The 18,653-nt window shown below is 39.4% G+C and overlaps 1 protein-coding gene and 1 long non-coding RNA gene across 2 annotated transcripts in view; both read left to right on the top strand.

The window, feature by feature from the left end:
• LOC111322606 (dynein axonemal heavy chain 10) overlaps positions 1-11,778 on the top strand; it is a 46,719-nt gene extending 34,941 nt beyond the window's left edge. The window contains exons 50-64 of the mRNA XM_022925729.2: positions 134-503; positions 872-1,007; positions 1,606-1,849; positions 2,556-2,685; positions 2,859-3,132; positions 3,991-4,250; positions 4,479-4,817; positions 5,448-5,648; positions 5,996-6,105; positions 6,769-6,964; positions 7,360-7,516; positions 8,183-8,556; positions 9,286-9,453; positions 10,134-10,460; positions 11,241-11,778. Coding sequence (XP_022781464.2) covers positions 134-503; positions 872-1,007; positions 1,606-1,849; positions 2,556-2,685; positions 2,859-3,132; positions 3,991-4,250; positions 4,479-4,817; positions 5,448-5,648; positions 5,996-6,105; positions 6,769-6,964; positions 7,360-7,516; positions 8,183-8,556; positions 9,286-9,453; positions 10,134-10,460; positions 11,241-11,387 — 3,433 coding nt within the window. The 3' untranslated portion in view covers positions 11,388-11,778. The remainder of the gene's footprint in view (positions 1-133; positions 504-871; positions 1,008-1,605; positions 1,850-2,555; positions 2,686-2,858; positions 3,133-3,990; positions 4,251-4,478; positions 4,818-5,447; positions 5,649-5,995; positions 6,106-6,768; positions 6,965-7,359; positions 7,517-8,182; positions 8,557-9,285; positions 9,454-10,133; positions 10,461-11,240) is intronic.
• A 1,117-nt stretch (positions 11,779-12,895) lies between these two features.
• On the top strand, positions 12,896-17,063 carry LOC148717332 (uncharacterized). The gene is made up of 2 exons (XR_015994993.1): positions 12,896-13,129; positions 16,664-17,063. It is a non-coding gene; the product is annotated as an uncharacterized LOC148717332 (long non-coding RNA).
• The last annotated feature ends 1,590 nt before the right edge of the window (positions 17,064-18,653 follow it).

Here is an 18,653-nt window from a genome sequence, read left to right as displayed (position 1 = left end):
CCTTCGCGAGTGAAATCTAGTCTTGGGCCTTTTTTAACCCCCAACACGCCTAGAAGGTGTCCGTAGGTGATATAAAATCTCAATACTTTGATTGATTTCTTTCTTTCCCCCCCCCCCACCCCCCCTTCCCCAGATGGACAGAAGATCTTGAAGAACTAAAGCGTCAACGAGTTCGTCTGTTAGGAGACTGTCTTCTGGCCTCGGCCTTCCTCAGTTATCTTGGAGCCTTCACTTGGGACTTCCGATATGACATGTACCGTGGGGAGTGGGAGAAGGACGTCCTGGACCGGAGCATCCCTGTGAGTCAACCTTTTAGGCTGGACACCTTCCTCACTAATGATGTGGAGATCAGTCGATGGACATCAGAGGGGCTCCCTCCGGATGAACTGTCCATTGAGAATGGTATCTTGACCACCCAGGCCAGCCGATATCCACTGTGTATTGATCCTCAGCAGCAGGCACTGAACTGGATCAAGAAGAAAGAAGAGAAGAACAATTTAAAGGTGAGATGTACGTTTGTGTCATTCAGGAGCTCGGTAGGTTCTCTTGTCTTGAGAAGTTTGACTCTTGTTTTCTTAGTGTTTAGGTTACTTTATCTTCAAAAGTCTTTATCAACCCTTCTACTCCAGAGATCTGATAGTCAATTCTCCTAACCAAGGAACCATACGTCTCTCAGTTGGCTATTCCTGAGAATTTAGTGTTTCAACGCAGAAGACAAATTTCCAAATTAATGATGCTCTGAATTCTTATTATCTGTCTGCTGGGTTGTGTTTTTAAAGTTGTAACAATAATTTGTGATTTGATACATCGTAGAATCGTAGAAGTGAAAGCCATCACTTATTTGATCGTCATTTCTTGTTTTCTCTGGTAGGTTGTTACTTTCAATGATCCAGATTTTCTGAAGCAGCTCGAGTTAGCCATCAAATATGGCTTCCCTATTTTGTTCAAGGACGTTGATGAGTACATAGATCCTGTGATCGATAACGTATTGGACAAGAATATTAAAGGTAACGGGACTAGGACAACAAAATGCCCTCTTTTTGTACTGCCATTAGTCTTTAAGGATGCTTTTATATGTATGTAGGTTGTGTATACAGTGTCCCTCTCTTTAAAACAAGCTTCGTAAAGAGAGGAGAAAACAAATTCCTCACGAATGGAACGACAGGGTACATTTTCGTACAGTGATTAGTTGTCATGTGCTCGCAAAATTGGTTTGCTGGGCAACATCCTATCAGTTTTGTCCTGGTTGTTATTTTTAAGAGGTGCATGTGATCTTAGCAATTTATCTCTGTTTAGAGCCGTTTTCAATTGACTGTCGATGAACCAAAACCCTAGTACTTACAACGGCCAAGTATAACAAAGGTCGAATTCATCGTTAGCCACTGAGGACTCAGAGTGAAAAAAAAAACTTTCCAAAGGACAGAAAAACTCGGGTGACCAAGTCACAATTGGTATTCGTTTTGCGCCTGATTGGCCTAGAGGATGCGTTTTCTAAACCAATCACGAGCTAACTAAAGCAGAAACAAATTGATCCCTCATTACATCGACACTCCATTGAAAATTTTTCTTTGTACTGTGACAATTTTGTGGTCTTTTTTCCTTCAGGCGAGCCTGGCCGCGAATTCGTTATATTGGGAGACAAAGAAGTGGATTATGACCCAAGTTTCCGTCTTTACCTGAACACAAAGCTGTCCAACCCCAAATACACGCCGACGCACTTCAGTCGCTGCATGGTAGTGAACTACACAGTGACTATGAAGGGACTGGAAGATCAGCTGTTGAGTGTTATTGTAGGATTCGAGAGGAAAGAGCTTGAGGAACAGAGAGAAAGACTTATTCAGGAAACCAGGTGAGGAATATTCTTAATGACTTTGCTACTCCAGTGGAAAATTCCGGGCGAAATTTCATTCATGGTTTGCGGAATTTTACCTTTAACAGCAGGTTATGTCTCCTGACAGTTTCAGCACTGAATCAAACGTCAAGGCCATGAGAATAAAGGAAATTGACATTGAAGTAAAAACAAATGTTTCCCCTTTTTCTTCCGATCGATGTCTCAATTTACCATTGTTCCGCACAAGAAGCTTTTGACGTTACTAATCCTTGCAAAATGCAGTTTCCTAGTCAATTACGAAACTAATTTATGGCCCAACCCAACAAATGGCTTAGATTCTCTTGTAATCTTTACGAGGACCTCAAATGTTTCTGAAGCCCTTACGTAAAAGTAGATGATGTCTTTGTCCAGACCAAGGCGGTTTTGCTCCATTGCACTATGATAAACAGATAAGTGATGGATGAGCCTATCGATCTCTTGTGTTAAAAAGAGTCTTAACCCTTAAAATATCATAAGTGGCCAGGACAGAATTTCTCCTTACAATTTCAAAAGAATATTAAGCAGACAAGTGATGAGAATGAAGGTAAATATCAACTAGGGGATTATTAGCTGATCTAATCCCAAATTCTCAGAACTGACATCATAAGGACTCTATGATAGACGGTAAGGAGAATTACTTATGAGATCTTGGGAGTTAAATGGTGATGTAACACTTTTTTTTTAGTGACAACAAGCGTCTGTTGAAAGATCTTGAAGACACGCTTCTTCGTGAACTGGCTACGTCTCAGGGTAACATGTTGGATAATGTTGAACTTGTTCAAACTCTGGAAGACACCAAGTCGAAGGCCGTTGAGGTAAAAACTCCTTTGATTTCTTTCGATAAATTGTTATCAGAGCTACTCGCAGTGCTAGCGGTGAAAGGACTTCTCACTGTTTTACGTCCCCTTCTTTGAGCGGGTCTTTATGTTGTTCGTCTTTGGTCTCTATCACCCACAAACGTCTTATCGAGCCTTTCTGTTCTCTTCAGGTCGGTGAGAAGCTGAAGCTTGGCGCCAAGACAGCTATCGACATTGACAAGCTCCGCGATGGTTACAGGCCAGCAGCAAAGCTAGGTGCTGTTCTTTTCTTCGTGTTATCAGAGATGTCAGCGGTGAATTCCATGTACCAATACTCCTTGGCATCTTACTTGCAAGTGTTTGACTTGTCTTTGAGGAAGAGCTTACCAGATTCCATTCTGCCCAAACGACTCAAGAACATTATGGACACCCTGACTATGAATGTCTACAATTATGCCTGTACTGGTAAGGGTATACTTCATGACAACCGATATGATACACTTAACCCTTTATAATTAACTCCCAGAGATGATTAACATGTAACTTCTCCCTATAATATCCACACATTATCAAGCAAACAGGTGAAGAGAATTCTCAAACTTATCAGCAAGAAATTGTTAACTTGATCTAACACAAAATTCGCGTAACTAATTTACAAGGAAATGTGTAGCAGCCAGAGGGAAGAATTCTCTAAGATCTTGGGAGAAACAATAATTCCTGTGCTGTGCTGATGGTGTGGATGAAAGAAATCCTGAAAAAAAACTGTTGTAAATGACAGTCACCGACGTTTCGACAACTTCAACTGAAGTTATCCGAATCAAGTGAAGAGCTGTTTGTCGGTCGAATGTTAGAAGTTTGATCCACGAAAACTGATCGGTCAATTTTTTTTTTTCCGAACACTGTTGGCTCGAAGACTGAGTAGCGTTCTTCAGTTGAGATTGGAAGTGTATTTGTTGTTCATCTTTTACGCTTACAGCAAGGCAGTGCAATATAATCAAATTCTTTACCATGGCATTTTGTTGTTCGCCCTTTGAACCCCCAATATCTCATTAGTAATTTTCTCCACGGTCTGCTACACATTTCACATGATGATGGCCCGGAGAATTTGGTTGTGAATCAACCAATAATCCTCTAATCGATATATTTCGTTTTTCTCATCACTTGTCTGCTCGGTATTATGTTGATATCGTCAATAGAAATTATCTCTTGGTCACTCATGGGGGTTTAAGGCTTAAATAATCCTTTTTATAGGAAAAGTAAAAGGGATCGTTTTGTATTTAATAACAATGTTTATCACGCGTTTCTGTATGTTATAATTTCTAGGTCTGTTTGAACGCCACAAGTTGCTCTTTTCATTCCAAATGACCATCAAAATCATGGAGGCAGACGGAAAGCTTAACCCCGAGGAGCTGGATTTCTTCCTCAAAGGCAACATCTCTCTCGAAAAGAGTTCTCGCTCCAAACCCTTTCCTTGGCTGCCAGATCAAGGTTGGGAAGACATACAGAGACTCATGACTGTGACTCCAGACGCTTTCAGTTCACTGGCGGATGACATAGAGAGGAACGGAAAAGACTGGAAAGAGGTATGACGGTCTAATTACTATCTAAACGTAAGGAAAAGGCTCTGGCTTGCATGTTTTTCACGCTCACGTTCAATATTTTTGAGCTTGACTGACCCGAACCTTTAAAACTTGCCTAGATTACACTGGCCATAGTCTGGGTACCACAAAATTGTCAACTCTACTTACAACACATATACATGAAAACTTTATTTCAAGGTTTGATAATACCTCCATTTCATTTCTAATTAGTGGTGTGACCACGATGCGCCAGAATCCGCCCCCTTCCCTGGTCGTTTCGAAGAAAAACTGTCAGACTTCCAACGTCTTCTTCTCTTGCGCTGTTTCCGTGTGGATCGAGTTTATCTGGCCATCACCAACTTCGTGACCGGCAGAATGAGCGAGAAGTACGTGACGCCGCCTGTGATCAGTTTCGAGGCGATATTCGAGCAGTCCAACCCGTTCTCGCCAATAATCTTCATTCTCAGCCCCGGCTCGGACCCTGCCAGTGATTTGATGAAGCTGGCTGAGAGATCAGGCTTTGGTGGAAATAAGTTGAAATTTCTCGCTATGGGTCAGGGACAGGAAAAGGTAACATTACTATGGTTCGTCGGATCTAACTCAGTATCTAAGTAACTGCGCACCTACCCCTTTCTAACCCAACAACAGTTAATAAAAAACTAGGGTTAATGTTGGGTTAGAGTTGGGTTGGGGTTGGGGTTGGGCTAGTGTTGGGTTAATGTTGGGTTAATGTTAGGTTAGTGTTGGACTAGTGTTGGGTTAGTGTTGGGTTCTAAATTGAGAATTAAATTGTTTCCAGTGTCACAGCCTCAAAAAAGAAATTTTAATCTAATCTTCCTCTTGTATTGCTGCTCAGTACCGGTAAACTTGCAAAAAGCCTTTTTAAACAAGCGAGAAATGCTATTTTCTGTCCGGATAACTTCATCTACAAGAACAAGAAAACTCACAGGCGGTCAAAACATAAAAATTTGCCTCTTAGTTATTATTAGGCAGTAAGTCACATCATCATCGATTGCAAAAGAGCTAGAAATCTTTTTTTTTTCGATTTCGTTTTGTTCAATCTGATTTCGAATGGTTCTGTTCTATTTCGGATTCAAGTATTGTATGAACTGCTAAATCACATCAATATTCTCTCCTCCTAAGAAATTCCAATCCTAGCGCAGCTCACTTGCATATCTCGTTTGATGTTTGAATTTGCAGTTAGCACTGCAGCTGCTTGAAACAGCGATCGCTCGCGGTCAGTGGCTGATGCTTCAAAACTGTCATTTACTGGTGAAGTGGTTGAGGGAACTTGAAAAAGTCCTGGAACGGATCAGTAAACCGCACCCTGATTTTAGGCTCTGGCTCACCACGGACCCTACCCCGGAGTTCCCTATCGGGATCCTACAGAGGTCCCTCAAGGTAAGGTAGTGCGTATTTTCAGGAAATCTCCACCAAATGTTTTGTAAAGGAGGCGCCGTCCAGTAAGCCAAGGCTAGTCTGCGAGTATACTAGCGCTGCGACACGAGAGTTGCTTAACCCGCGAGAGACTGAGTCCGAGTCTTTGAGCGAAGCTAGAGTTCTGATGAGGAGAGACGCAATACTTCTATAGATACTTAGTTTTTTTTTTTTTCAGAAACGGGATAAGCCCTTGCGGCGTGAGCCTCTTGTTTCGCGTGAAACACACTTGCCTTTTATAACTTTTTGAGCCATGCTGACATTTATTTCTCAACATTTAAGGCTGACCTTCATGAAATGATTCTTTTCAGGTTGTTACTGAGCCGCCGAACGGTCTAAAGCTGAACCTTCGTAGTACCTATCACAAGATAACCAATCAGGCGCTTGCTGACTGTCCTCACCAGTCCTTCCCGCCGCTTGTGTATGTCGTAAATATGTACTTACTGATTGAGTGGGAGGGGTGGATGGGGAAATATTTGTTATCGAGGCCATTGCGCACGGCCCTCATACGGGATTTTCTCTTTGTATAGTTTTCAATAAAAGATCGCGCGCGGGGTCGCAAGGGTTCATATGATGGTATACTTTTCTCTTTATTATTCACAAATCGACTATACTATTATCGAGGAGGTTCTAATGATTACTATCATGCTAGAAAAGCCAAGTTATGAAAGTATGTATACCAAGTTATATAAGTATGTATACCTTACCTTACCTTACCTGTCATTCCTTGGCCGGCTCAATTGGGCAGAATAATTTGGTAACCATTAACCGTTTAACTCCCATGAGTGCAACCGAGACAGAAATTCTCCTTACAATATCAATACAATATCAATACAATATCAAGTAGACAAGTGATGAGAATAAAGAAAAATATCAATTAGGGTACTAGTAGTTGATCCAATACCATAATCTCCAAACTATTATCATAAGAATTGTATGGCAGACAGAAAGGAGAATTACTGATGAGACATTGGTAGTGAAAGGGTTAAGTAGGTAAGAAAGTACGTTTTCGGACCTTTAGATTGCTGTGGTTTCCGTAGATTTTTGGTTGTAAAAAGGAATCTGTTTTTTGTTTGCTGATCAGGTATGTGCTGGCATTCTTCCACGCCGTGGTACAGGAAAGACGAAAGTACGGGAAAATTGGCTGGAATATTGCTTACGATTTCAACGAGTCAGACTTCCGCGTGTGTATGACTTTACTGAACACCTATCTGACGAAATCACTGGAGAATCCTGACAAGAGAATACCTTGGGCCAGTTTGAAGTATCTCATTGGCGAGGTGAGCCATAATTGACAAAATGCATTGTGGAAAAACATGTGTTTTGTACAGTAAAAAAATTACCGTCTTTCGTCTACCATTTACCCCGAAATTGTTTATCCTGGCAGTTTGCTGGACGCGCGGCATACAAGAACCTTATATTGACCTAACTCACGGCAGGGTTGTCTGTTCCTCAGTGATAGTTCCGTGGAGCATCAGAGCGCAGAATCCGTAGGTCTGCGGTTTGATTTCTTATGAGAACTCAGAATTTTTTCTCTGTCCCACGCTCGTGACAAGGCAAAATAGAACTTGATTTTATCACCAAGCTTAAAACTTACCATCTTTCTTCTCCTAATAAAATGGATTTGATGAAATAAGAATCGAATTTGTGGTGATATCCTTTTTTTGTTCGGTAGGTCATGTATGGTGGGCGGGTCATCGATGATTTTGATCGGCGCGTTGTGAAAACTTACATGGACGAGTACATGGGCGACTTTATATTCGACACCTTTCAGCCATTCCACTTCTATATGGGTGAAGAGGTGGACTACTTCATTCCCAAACCTGAAAAAGGTGGGTATCAATCTCTCTTCATTTCTTTAACTCATCCCTTTTACTGGTAACCTGTCCTCTCTTTGGAATTATTCCGTGAGTCCAACACCCTGCCTGTTTTTGTCGGTTTGGAAACTCTTTTGCTAACTTTTTACCATATTAGCGGTTAAACAGGCTGCATTGTAGTCAAGTTGTAATACAGGCTGACTGGATGCTAAATAGTGAAACAGATTTCTCTAATCTTTCTTATCACAAGGGTGACTTCAGTGAGATTAGCTACATATAACATGGGGCCAATTTGTAAATTCAAAAGGATGTCCTTTTATGATATCTCTCATTTTGTAGGTGCGCTATGATTGGTCAATTTAGCGAGCCGTATTTCACTGTACAGACCGCTGAGTTCAAAAGTTTGTTTGAATTGAAATTTCCCCCATCTACTTAAACTCAGATATATAATAAATGCCGTACTTATCTCTTTTTCTCGGTCCGTGCTTTGATTTAAGGAACTTCGTTTGTGCCTATCAGATTTATGACCCACAAGCTTCATGCTTGGGCCATGAATCCGAGCGGAAAAAACTCGGTCTTTAACTTACAGTACCTTACCTTGAACCCGGTTAATAAGATGTATTTCTTTAACTTTTAAACGCGTAACACAGAATAAGGCATCAAAGCTTTTCGTTATTTTAGATGCTTCGGAATGTAACCGAGACTTATACGTGGACACCATTGAAGATCTGAGCCTGTCTAACACCCCAGACGTGTTCGGTCTGCACCCCAATGCGGAGATTGGTTACTATACTCACTCGGCTAAGGACATGTGGAACCACTTGGTGGAACTGCAGCCTCAGACCGGAGGAGAGTCTGGAGGCATCAGCCGGGAGGAGTTTATTGGCAAGATCGCCACAGATATTCAGGGCAAGCTACCTCCTCTCTATGATGTAGATCGGATCAGGAAGAACATCATTGAGATCACGCCGACTTATGTCGTGTTACTGCAAGAGCTGGATCGGTTTAATGTCTTGATCAGGAAGATGTCAACTTCGCTTATTAACCTTCAAAGGGTGAGTAACTGTAGCTGTTTTCCTGTGGACACTCAAAAAGTTTAGTGAACCTTCGTTAAAACGGCGTTATTCTAGATACTTAACTTTCTCAAATTTAAATGTCAGTTGGTGCAAAGCAATCAGGAATCACAGGCTTTGTTAGTTATTTTCGGATTTTGGACGCGGTGTTTCGGTTTTGGACGCAAGTGTCTGAATGCCGACACTGTGGTCCAATTCTAGACACAAATGTCCAGGTTTAGACACGAGTATTTTATTTTAGACGCTACTGATGTTCGATTCTAGACACTACTGTTTGATTTTGGACACTTTCGCTCGACACAAGACACCATTGTCATTAGAGTCCGATATAATAAACTAGTGTCCAATTTTAGACACCAGTGTCCGAGTCTATACACTTGTGTCATATTTTGGACAAACGTGATACAGTCTTGACACGTGTCTGATTTTAACACAAGTGTCCGGTTTTAGACAATTGTGTTTGATTTTAGACACTAGTGTCCGATTTAAACATTAGTGTCCGATTTTTAGAGTCTAGTGTCGGATTGTAAACACTTGTGTCCAATTTTAGACATCAGTGTCTGATTTTAGACGTTAAATGGACGAAATGAACTCCTAATGCTCTTGGTACCTGTTGCAATTATCTTTGGCTTAAATGTGTACTAACTATTGTTTTCATACCCTTCTAATCAGCTGTGCGTTTGATTAAAACATAATTATTCTCTATTCCAGGCTCTTGCGGGCGAAGTAGGAATGAGCAGTGAACTGGACGAGGTCGCACGTGCTCTCTTCAATGGTCAACTTCCTAGTATTTGGCGCAAACTTGCTCCAGCCACACTTAAATCGCTTGGCAACTGGATGGAGCATTTCCTCAAACGCCTGAACCAGTACAATAAATGGGTTAGTGGCCTTCTGACTCCTTTAATCATCAATTTTTCGATGTGACATTAGAGTGTAAGCCATTCAGTATGGACGGGGTCGTACAAGGTCTTAAAAAAGTTTCTAGTGGGGTGTCAATGTATTTGACTACATTTATCTTCTATGAGGAGAGTGCAGTTAATCTCAACAAATCAAATCATAGTCTTAAAAAGTTCGCGTGTTTCTTTGAATGTGTTCTAGTCGGTTTTTGTTTTTGATTTTGTTTGTTTTTGTTTTTGTATATTTTGTATGCGCACTCCTTGCCTGAAAAAGTGCTTTGTGTCACATTTAAGTGTCGAAAATGTTTGTTGACCATCTAACCTACGGGAGATCTTTTGGGCCATCTGAAGGATGGTGTTTGTACATCAAATCAGTTTTGTTACAAGCTCACACGTTTGTTTAATGTTTTTATTATTATCATTATTATTTGTTTTTCTTTCCTACTGTCTCAGATACTGTTTTCTTTTGTGATCATTCATTTGTATGTAATTTGTACATAAAGGGAGGACTAACTTACTAAGAAAACAAACTCCCATGTTAATGTAGGAATCAGCAAAAGTAACGTGGGGTTTTTTTAAATTAAACATAACCGTAGCTTGCCTTAATGCAGGAAAGCTTTTCTGATAATTGTTGTGACGAATTCTCATTTTCTCTCGTCATAGGTGAATGAAGGTGAGCCCGCAGTGATCTGGTTATCCGGGCTACACATCCCGGAGTCTTATTTGACAGCCCTTGTGCAAGCCACCTGTCGCAAGAACGGCTGGCCCCTGGATCGGTCCACACTGTACACCACAGTTACTAAATACAGGACTGGAGAGGAGGTCTCTGAGAGGGCACATTCTGGCTGTTTTGTGAGTGGACTATACCTGGAAGGTGCCTCTTGGGACCTAGAGGCAGGGTGCTTAAGGCGACCCAAGCCGAAAGTGCTTGTTGAGGAGCTGCCTGTCTTGAAAGTGATCCCAATTGAGGGACACAGGCTCAAATTACAGGTAGATATAAAGGTTTTCCTGTGCGTAGTTGTCTTTGAACTGGTAACTAAATGTTCATCCTCCTTTAAAGGGTTTGTGTGTGTGTGTGTGTGTTTTTTTTTTTAGCGGTGTAAGCTAAAGCGGTGACCTGAGAAATGACTAAACTTCGCTACTCAGACGACACTCGCGCGCGCTTTTATCGAAAAACCAATCTGCATATGAGGGCCATACGCGATGGTACGAGCTGGGCCGTGAAAAGTCCTACGTCAACGACCCAGCGTATAGCCCTGCAGAGAAATGGTAAAACAAAGGAAGAAGGAGAAAGAGCAGTGGTCACATATTGAAATGTTTTTTGGCTAATTTGGGTTTGGATAGACGGAAAAATATTTGGCTCTCGGTTACCGTTTTGACGTGTTCAGCCACTCAGTCCACAAGTACATATTTCTTTCAAAGTTTATTGTTTGATTTAGTTGATCCTTCATTCAAGGGGGACCCTTGTGAGTGCGAGTGTGTTTCCTGATCAGAGGTGCTCCAGTGTCAATTGCAGATAAACAAATTAAGGACGTACAGCTTCAATTGGGACCAAACGCTGTGTCTCTAGAATAGAGATGTTCCCTGAAGAGCGGTTTCCCATTTTAATTGTTGTGCCATTCTGAGTCTGTAGTTTTCTGCTAAAGGGCGAGGGTTTTTAAAAATGTTTTTTCCCCTCAATTTTTTCCTTATACTTCACGTTGAGTAATTAACACAAGTATAAGCTTACAATATCTTACAACTTCTTTTTTTTTTTTTTTTTTTCTGTAGAACACGTATCGTTCACCTGTCTACACGACATCTCAGCGCCGTAACGCCATGGGAGTAGGATTGGTGTTTGAAGCTGACCTGGCCACTCATGAACACATATCTCATTGGGTGTTGCAGGGTGTTTGCCTTACACTCAACTCCGATTGAAAAGCTCCTCGTGTTGAACTGAGAAATACCGCCCTGTGTCTTAAATTTGTTTTCGTGTGTTCTCCTGTGTGGTTTGATTCCAGGGTGGCGAAATGTGGTTTATGTTGCGTTGTAGTTTTAAAGAGCTAACGTCACTAAGCCCAATATAAGCCTAAGCGATTTAGTGTTAATTAATGTACTTTTGTAAATAGTAGAACATTCCACCCGACCATACCTTTTATTCGCTCTCAAACGTTACTCGCGATGTCATTCTCCAGGTTGGAGTTTTTCTTGCGTGAAAAAAGAAATAAAAAAAAACTGAAATTAAATTTGATAGACGTGTATGAAGAGTGTATTTTGGGACGTTTTGCATAATAAATAAACTTCATTTTGCCTTTGAAAAAGGCTTTCACATTTGTTTTCCTGTGTTGCCTTTTGACATGCAGTATGTAGAATATTTCCCCGCGCAAGTTCATGCCTGAAATGGGGAGAATGTGTTCTAGTTTATGGTAATTACTACATGAAATAACCTTCTCTTTTGCCTCACAGCCACACTTCAATTCGAGAATTTTTAGGGCATAAAGTAACTTACGGAGCGAGGCAGTTTGTCCCGTTTCAAAGCGACTTCGCAACGCATTTGATGGCGGCTAACCGCTGCTTGTTAGAGACAGGGATGAGCCTAATGGAAGCCTGAATATTTTTGGTCCTACTATCTTTATTTTCTTTATAATAGTTAACTTCTGGGTATAAATTCGCTCGTGACAATTGCCGCCAACCCGTTTTCCCCTTACTGCCCATGTTCCAGCCGTTTTTCCGCTTTTTAAAATCGATTCCAGAAAGTTATTTGGAACATTGGTGAAATGGTATCCAGGCTTTTTATCCAATTGTAGGTTGAGAAAAAATTCCAATTCTGTGATGGATCAATATCCTCTCCCCCTACATTTTTGTGCTTTCTTGAAATAGTCACAAAAGAAGCAGTGTTCAATCATTTGTCACTGTGTCTTCATCAATTTTACCATGGCAACATTACAGCTACATTTCTGCAATTTGTGCTGATAAATCCAACTAGGAAGTCGATATTCATCTTTCCTAAAAATTTACAGGAGAATCTCATGGTAAGGCTCAGCGCCACCTCAAATGTTGAAACAAATAAATGTGTGAGCCAGACGGTGAAAGGGATATGCTCATTTTTCTCTTTAAATTTTCGAAGATGATATATTTAACATAGAGCGGGTTTGAACTGAGTATCCTCATGGCAAAGTCTTTGCTCCAAAAAATATCCTCCAGCGGTCAATTCTAGCCATCGAACACGAAGCATTAGGCGCGGGAAAAGACTAGAATCTAATTGGTGGATTAAGTACCTTGAAGAGTGTCCTGTTAGTGTGAGTTTGAAATAAAATCGCTCAGTTATTTGCATTTCAAAAGAAGAAATATGTGGTTCCCGCTGGACACTCAAAAATATTCGTTTGAATAAATTACAGCAAAATTAACATTCAAATATTCATTTTCTATCGACAACTAACTAATATGGCGGCCGAGTTCAAACCGCTCGGGCGGTTTTAGTGATTTTTCTTCTGCGAAGACAGCTCCCAAGTCAGGCTTGTCGACCTTGAAAGGAAAAGCTAATTTTGGACACAAGATTTGCACAAGAAAAAGTGGACTTGGGGTTTAAAAGAAGTTAATCTTGGAACGATGAGCACCAACACGTGGGCTCGGGAAAGTCAAAGTTATGTTCATTTGGAAATACAGTGGAGGCTTGAAAGGTAACTAATATGAATGTATAAACGAAGCTTTTTTTTAATGGCCAGTGCCTCTTAAAACTGACTGATATTTTTCGTTGGTGGAAGTAACTTTAACTTTGATAAGGAGGACATGATAATTCATCGGTGGTTTTGAGGAGCGGAGATCACAGAGCGTTTGGAGGCCATTTCATTTGGCTTTTTTGAGTAGGGAGGTGTAGTAGTTGTTTTATAACTACATCATCGATTGATTGAGTTCCTTTTTTTGCCATATGGTATGTCCTTTATGACCAAGCTTGTTCGCCCCGCCCCCCTCCACCCGGTCAAAATGACTTTATAGTGGCCAAGTCTTTTTCGTCTCAGTCCGTAAAATCGCCACTGAAAAAAAATAACTTAGGCAATATTTAGACCAGTGTTTGATCTCACGCAAGAGCATTTGAAACAGTGTGATTGCAGTCGCCGTTAGTTTCTTTGTATACTTAAATGTTGTCAGAGGTACATTTTTCTGTTAGTTTCATTCCTACATCAAGGGCAATCCAGGAAAGCTTAACGCGTTTTTAATATTTTCCCATTCAGCTTTTTTTTGTTTGAACCTTTTCAGTAATCGTTTAACCTAGTGAACGAAATTTATGTTAAGCTCAAGAAAAGCAACAAGAACAACAAAAAATGTATGCGCAGTGATTCAAATGATCGAATCTTCCCAATAATGTGGGGCGTTAGTTATCGCCCGAATGTTCGTCTTTTCCGAAGCGTTTTCGAAATTTGTTAGTTTTTTTTCTCCTCAAACTCTATCGTACATGCCTTATTGAGTTTAATCAATTGTTGCTAAGCAACAGGAGGACGAAAACGTAGAGGGGGCTAGTCCCCTCTCGGAAATACCAAAATTCATCGACAATTAAAGGAATATCATGAAGTCATTTTTTTGCTACAAACTTATTAAAATTGTCTTCTTGCTTTCATACCAAAAGGATAACATTATCTTGGCCAGCTCTGTTAAATCTTCAGCTGACAACTCAAAAATATTCAATTCCTAGTTCGTCTTGGAGGGATGTTAACGAGCTAAAAGGTTTGAACCGGTGTAGCCAGAAATACATCATAAATTTTTAGGTGGCTCACCATGGTATTTTCAATTTCAAAACCAATTATTTAACCTTTGTCTCACAAGAGTTATCAACATCTAATTTCTCCTCACATTATCACCTCTGAATCAAAAATTAAGGTCATGAGAATTGAGGAAATGATCGTCAACCAAAGCAGCTCTTGATTGTTAAATTTTCCTTGTCAGCAGCTTTAAAGGAGCACTATTATGAAACTTCCCTGTAATTTGGGAACCCGAAAAATCCAAATAGTTTTACAAAAAAACTTAAAATGTTAGTGAACTTAAAATATTCACTGGTTAATCGTATCTGAATGTTTTTTTCCGAATCGTCACACGGGAAGATTGTCAAATTCGCGATTTTCTTTTGACCCGCCATTAGTTTACGAAATGAATTGCCAGACTCAAGAAGACTGGGGCGAGTTTTGAGCATGACGTAGATTACTCATTTGACGCGCCGTGCTCGTGGCTAATTTTCAAAAACAGTATTTTGATCGTATATATTGCTTTTGTATCACTAAGACTAAGACTATTTCACTAAATTTAACGAGGTTTCCCTATAAATATAAAATGACACCAACAGTGTTTTGAGTAATCTACGTCACAATGGGAGTGACCGAAGATAAGTTGGCTGTGATTACAAAAATTAATGGCGGGACGGTTTTCAAATCGTAATTTGTCGCCCTAGAATTGACTTTCAACTAAAATTATTATTGAAAAGACTTTATTAATCGCTAAAAATTCATATTAATGAAATAACTGAGTTTTTCGGGTTTTCAAATTATAGGGAGATTTCATAAGAGCGCTCCTTTAAGAAATGTATAGAGAACAGTGAGTAGAATATGCAGACTGGTGTTAAAGTGTAAAGGTGGAAAGTATCCCTCGAGAATAGTTTAAATAGGCCATCTAAGTAAATCTTTACATACATACATACATACGTACGTACGTACGTTAGTTGACTACTCCCCATGGGGGCTTTTCAGGGCCAATTCCCACCCATCCCACCTCAGGGGAGGACATCCACTACACAGTAATCTCGCGCGCGGGAAATTAACGTCTCCTACCCCTAACCCTGCAGGAGACGGGGCCTATGGTTTATTCGTCCTTATCCGAGAAGACTAGAATATCTATCCATTCTTGATTATAGAAAGGTAGCAAATTCTCCTCACTTATTTTAAGACCATGATTATCAGTCCGGCCGGGGCTCGAACCCTCGACCTCTCGCGCAACAAAATCCGGCGCTCTAACCAAATGAGCTGACCGGATGTGTTTTGATTATTTTAATGACATGTTGGTTTAACATGGCAACATCAAGGCCCTTTAGAAACACCCTGAATTTTAGTTTTATGTGCTTGTACCAAAAAGGGTATGGTGTCCCTTATTTTCATCTAAGAATTGCACGTAGCGCATCAATATTTATCATCTGAGAACTTTTGTGCATACGGTTCAGAGCCACCTTATATTATCAAAAAAAGTATTAACAATAATTTTTAAGGAAACGGACGATTCACCGAAGAAGTGGTCTTTCAAATTACTTAAAACTATTCTGAACCACCTGGGATTGACAGTGAAGTGTTTTCTTCATACCGTGGAATTACTAAGAGTTTTTTCCGCACGGGGAAAACAATTGGAGTCATTTGGTTGTTTGAAAAGGTTCAGTCGTCGGGTTTCAAGATTATGTATCGTCAATACTCATTATAAAACATATAAGCTGGTTTCCGTATAGTTTCATGGCAATCTACACGGTGCTGACTTCACTGATTGCAAAAAGAGTTTTTGAAATTTCAATTCATCGACACCTCGCAAGCTTGTAAAACAAAATTTCCATTTTCATTTACTTTTGCGTGAGAATGTTGGGTCTTTCGCATACGTTAAGATTCATTTTAAAAAAGCGCAAGGCTACCATGACACGTACCAGTGCAATTATATCATATTTTCGTGGAAAGTTGGGCTAAGATATGTAGCTGCATGTATCAAACTTACGAAATGAGGTATTTGGATTTGTTTCATGGTGTGAAAAAAATTAGAATAAAAACAAGCAAGTAAGGAAACAACGCTATCTCTAATTATGATAACATTGTGTAAGAATTCTTTTTCGGCTTGTGCATTTGTTGTTATGCAAAGAAATTTCCACAACCTAAAAGTAGAATATTATTCATTCTGACTGGGATACAGCAGTATGCATGTCAGTGTACAGGTTATATTTTTTTATCTTCTAAAACTATCAACCTATTGTTGGGGGTTTATAGACATGTCTAGTAAATGCGCTACAATGCATAGCTTATATGGACTTAAAGGAAATTAAGGAAATTAAAGTAGAGTTGAAGTTTACGAATTGCACTTTGTCAATATGATAAAATTCGGGCTTTATCATGTCGGAATTCCTTTGCTAGATCATTTGAATGTTACCCTATTTTGTGTGATACATAAGCTGATTGTCTTTTTGTTTTATTTTTTTGCAGATTGCTGAATAAAAGAAGTGAGCCGAATCTTTTGCAAACACCTTCGCTTGATGATCTTTTAAGTCAAAAGAAAAGCTTAAAGCAGAGGTAGAATATAAATTTTTACTTCAGTCCGGCCCCACTTGAGACAAACTTCAAGTTAAGTTCGTTTCTTTTGACATCCGTTTAAAATTTTCTTATTTTCTCGCCAAAAAACTTAGAAAAATACGGGCGCTTAAAATACGCATGCGCCAGTTTTTTTTTCTCTGTAAGTAACATCTGGTTAACGTGGCGTAATTTTCCCGCCAACAGACTTGGAAAAATACGTGCGCCATTTTTTTTCAAAAGTGTGTTTAAGATTTCATCTCTCATTAATATTATATTTGTTGTTGTTGAATAAAAGGCAATAAACTCAACAATCTCAATGTCTCTTGTGTGATCTTTATTTTATTTCATACAATCAACAGCAATACAAGTGTTTTGTCTTTAATTAGTTAACTTTTCGTTAAATTGTCAAGAAAATTCGTTCAAATGTATATACTAAGACTTTTGGCGGGGAAAATTTGGATCAATTTTCACAGCGTTTCCCCTAACAACATTTTCAACAAAAAACTCAAAATGGCTTCTCTTAAATTTTCCGCCTAAATATATTTAAACATCACCTTGTGCGAAAAAATTTCGTAACAAATTACGGAAAGCCCCTTCGATCTAATTTCATAGAAAATTTTGAGGAACAGCTCCCTCACCGAAGTATTTTGGTGTTTGAATTTTTTTGCAAGGTGATATATGCACATTTCTATTCTGACGATAAGCAACATGGCAAGCTAACTTTTCTTGCGTCTCGCATATTAGTTGGTTTAAAATTTCTAATTTCTTACAATGACTAGAAATTGCCTTAAAAGTGCATAAGCTTGCCATGTTGCTACTAACAAGACCTTTTTCAGCCATGTAATTCACTGTTTTTCTTGCACAGGACGAATTTGATGTAAAAATTTATCACATAATTGCTTGGCTCCAAGTGTCATTTTTAAGTTATTTCGACAAGATTTTAGTTGAATCAAATTTTATTTCTCAGCAATTCAGATTTTAATCTCCACACCTTCCTATTCTCCTGCGTTACAAAATTGTAGGCTGAGAGAGGTCTTTGTACGTTTTTAAAGTTCAGATAAAACCCAATGTCTATTTCAAAGTTGAGGATTCAAAGAAAACAATTTGTTATTCGCTATACAGACCACATTAAGACTGCAATCAGCAAACTAATTCATTCTTCTCTTTTCACTCGATGAGAAATTGAAATGTCCAATTATCTAAAAGCTCTGAACTTTAAAGTTCGCCGTTAAATACAGTATCAACCAAACTGAATAGGCGAATAAACTTTCGTTTACCAGAAGCTTCTACACGACAAACATAATTGAAAGTGGTTTCACAATTTATCCTCCGCTCGAGTTTGACAGGAAATTTTATCGCCGTGTAACTGGTGTAGTTACTGAGGGCATTTAGACATGAAAAAATACATATCTTAACAGCGTGTTCACGAGAAAGTCTGTTTGATTTTTTGATGCAGTTTTTGTTGATTCTTTATGCGCTAGAAATGGGCAGTCGTTTTATATCTATTAAAAAAAACTTGTGATTCTGTAAGGTAGTTTTCCGTATAAACGATTAATTTTATGGTCTAAATTAAAAACATTTTTTAGAATCCTCTTAACCAGACATAAGGTTTTATATGCTAAACTTTTACATGAACAAGAGAACGTAGGCAATCGGATTTTGAGTTAGACGTTTTTCTTAAGAGATCAAAGTTTTTACCCTTTCTTAAAATAACTATCATTCATTCCCCTGAATGGACCCGACGTCATTTTGAGAACATGGTATTTCTGAGATGTGATTGGTCAGTTCAAGTCGTTCTATTCGTTTCGTTGGTAATACAATGTCGTCAAAAGTTCGGTTGTAGGATGTGGAAATCTGTTGGGAGTTGTTTTTCTCTAGAAGTGTCTTGCGTTAGTTAGTAAGC

Source organism: Stylophora pistillata, chromosome 13 (genome assembly GCF_964205215.1).
Source record: "Stylophora pistillata chromosome 13, jaStyPist1.2, whole genome shotgun sequence".
Lineage (NCBI taxonomy): Eukaryota > Metazoa > Cnidaria > Anthozoa > Scleractinia > Pocilloporidae > Stylophora > Stylophora pistillata.
This window is presented reverse-complemented; position numbering and strand designations above follow the sequence as displayed.